Source organism: Emiliania huxleyi, assembly GCF_000372725.1.
Source record: "Emiliania huxleyi CCMP1516 unplaced genomic scaffold EMIHUscaffold_332, whole genome shotgun sequence".
NCBI lineage: Eukaryota > Haptophyta > Isochrysidales > Noelaerhabdaceae > Emiliania > Emiliania huxleyi.
Genome location: NW_005199506.1, coordinates 95,770 through 97,884, shown reverse-complemented (window position 1 = coordinate 97,884; position 2,115 = coordinate 95,770). Strand labels below are relative to the sequence as shown.

The window sequence follows — 2,115 nt, the reverse complement described above, 5'->3', positions numbered from 1 at the left end:
GGCGGCGGCGGGCGGCGGCGGTGGCCACCCCCCCTTTGGAGAGGCTCGCGGCTGCTCGCCTCTTGCGAGGGGGTGCGCCTGGGGCTGGGCAGAGAAGCTTAACCCCCCCCCCCCCCCCCCCCCCGTCCGCCCCCCCTACTCAGGCGTCTGGCTGCAGGAGGGGCAAGCCGCCGCCTCCCTCGAGTGTGCAGCGGCGCTCCTCTCGCTGCTGCGCCGCCTGCTACGGCTGCCCGCGGCGGCGGCGGCGGGCGCCAGCCTCGCGCCAGCCTTGCGCGCGATTCTGCTGAGGCGCACCGCGACCGCTCCCCACGCTGCCCGTGCTTTGCACTTTCAATGCCGCAATGCCGCGGAGTTTTGCGCCACTTCTGGGATGTGGAGCTGTGGGGCATCGCCCCGCCCCACTCTTGCCCCCCCCCCCCAAACTTGCGCGGGGAGAAGTCCACCTGCCTTTCCTAGGCATGTTGCGCCGCACACGCCACTCGCTGCGGCCGGCGGCGCGGCGGCGGGCGGGTCGGAGCTGCGTTCGCTCAACCTCAGCCTCTGCGCACTGCTGGCCGAGGCCATCGCGCCCGAGGAGGCGGGTGCCTCGCCCGCCGCCGCCGCGGAGGCGGACGAGGAGGAGGCGCAGGAGGAGGAGGGGGGATTGACGGGGGCGGTCGGGCGGGGGGCGGTGGCGCCGCTCCGCTCTCGGCTCGCGGCTCACGTGGCGGAAGAGCTGGGCCGCTACGGCGGCGCCGACGAGTCGCGCCGCGACACGGCGTCTACCCTACCTCACAATAGACCCGAACCCTACCCCCGCCCTCTCCCCGCACTGACACGGCGGCTTCTCAAAGAAGCGGGGCCTTCCCGCCTCGCCAACATCTCGCCACACCCCGCCTCGTTTCCCCCAGGCGCCGCCCAAGAAGCGGCCGCGCGGCGGCGGCGGCGGCGGCGGCGGCGGCGGCGGCGGCGGCGGCGGCGGCGGCGGCGGCGGCGGCGGCGGCGGCGGCCGGGGCGGCGGCGGCGCCACGCTCCCCTGCTCGGCGTTCCTTCTCCTCGGCGCTTGCCGTGCGGCTGCTCTGCTCGGGCGGCGGCGGCGTTTGCGGCTGCGGCGCGGAGGCGGAGGCGCTTCTCGGTTCGCTGGTGCGGCGAGGGAGGTGTGGAGCCGCACCCCGGCGCATCTCGGCCGCATCTGCGCGAGCTCTCTCGGGTAGGTGCGGCTGTGGGAGGAGGCGCCGCCCTCGTCGCCCATCCGCGCGCCGCTGCTGAGTCTGTGTTGCGAGGCGCTGCTCCCGCCGCTCGATCCTATCCACCACCGCCACAGCGCCACCGCCGGCACGCCGCAGATCGCCGCGGCGGGTCCGCCGCCGCCGCCGCCGAGGCTGCTCACGGCGTGGGCGGTGTCGCTGCCCAAGCTGCTCTGGCAGCTTCACGACACGCCCGCGACACGCCCGCGACACCGCCTCGGGACACGTCCGCGACGCGTCCGCATAGGCAGCTGCACGACACTGCGCCGCCGCTCAGCGGCGCGATGATCGACGCTCTCCGCCGGCTCGGCAGCGGCGGCGGCGGCGGCGGCGAGCTGCTCCAGTCGTTGCAGCCGGCGCTGGAGCCATTCTTTTGCGCGCGAGGCCGGCACGGCGGCGCCCCCATCTTTGGGCCATTCCTGGCGCTGCCGCGCGCGCAGCGGCAGGCGGCGCTGCACCTTGTGCTCGGCTTGCGGCCGATCTCCCGCGGCTTGCTCTGCGCGCTCGCGCGCTGCGCCCTCGCTGACGCGCGGCCGCCCCGCTCGGGCGACGTGGCGGTCGAGCTCGTGCGCGCCGTCGAGGCGGGAGGCTGGAGCGGCGCGGTCGACGCGCAGGCGCAGGCGTCTTTCTATGCCACGCTGCTGGCCGAGGCGGGCGGCGCGGGCGCGCAGCCTCCCGGTGCAGAAGCCGTGCGCAACGCTGCGCTGGGCGCGTTGCGGCGGGCGGAGGTGGATCAGGGTGCCGCGTTCGTCTTGCCAGCGGCCAGGTGAGAGTGTGGGAGTAAGACCTTGCGCGCGCGCGGGGGGGGGGGGGGGCCTGCCTGTGTTTGCATGGTGACCCCCCTAAACCCAGGAAAAAAAAGGCCGCGCGAGGCTGACACCCAATTGAT

The 2,115-nt window shown here is 75.7% G+C and overlaps 1 protein-coding gene across 1 annotated transcript in view; it reads left to right on the top strand.

The window, feature by feature from the left end:
* The window catches only part of EMIHUDRAFT_241455 (hypothetical protein), a gene marked incomplete at both ends in the record, with an annotated part of 3,538 nt that extends 1,542 nt beyond the window's left edge, over positions 1-1,996 (top strand). The window contains one exon of the mRNA XM_005773636.1: positions 1,580-1,996. Within this exon, the coding sequence (XP_005773693.1) occupies positions 1,580-1,996 (417 nt within the window). The remainder of the gene's footprint in view (positions 1-1,579) is intronic.
* Positions 1,997-2,115: the final 119 nt, after the last annotated feature.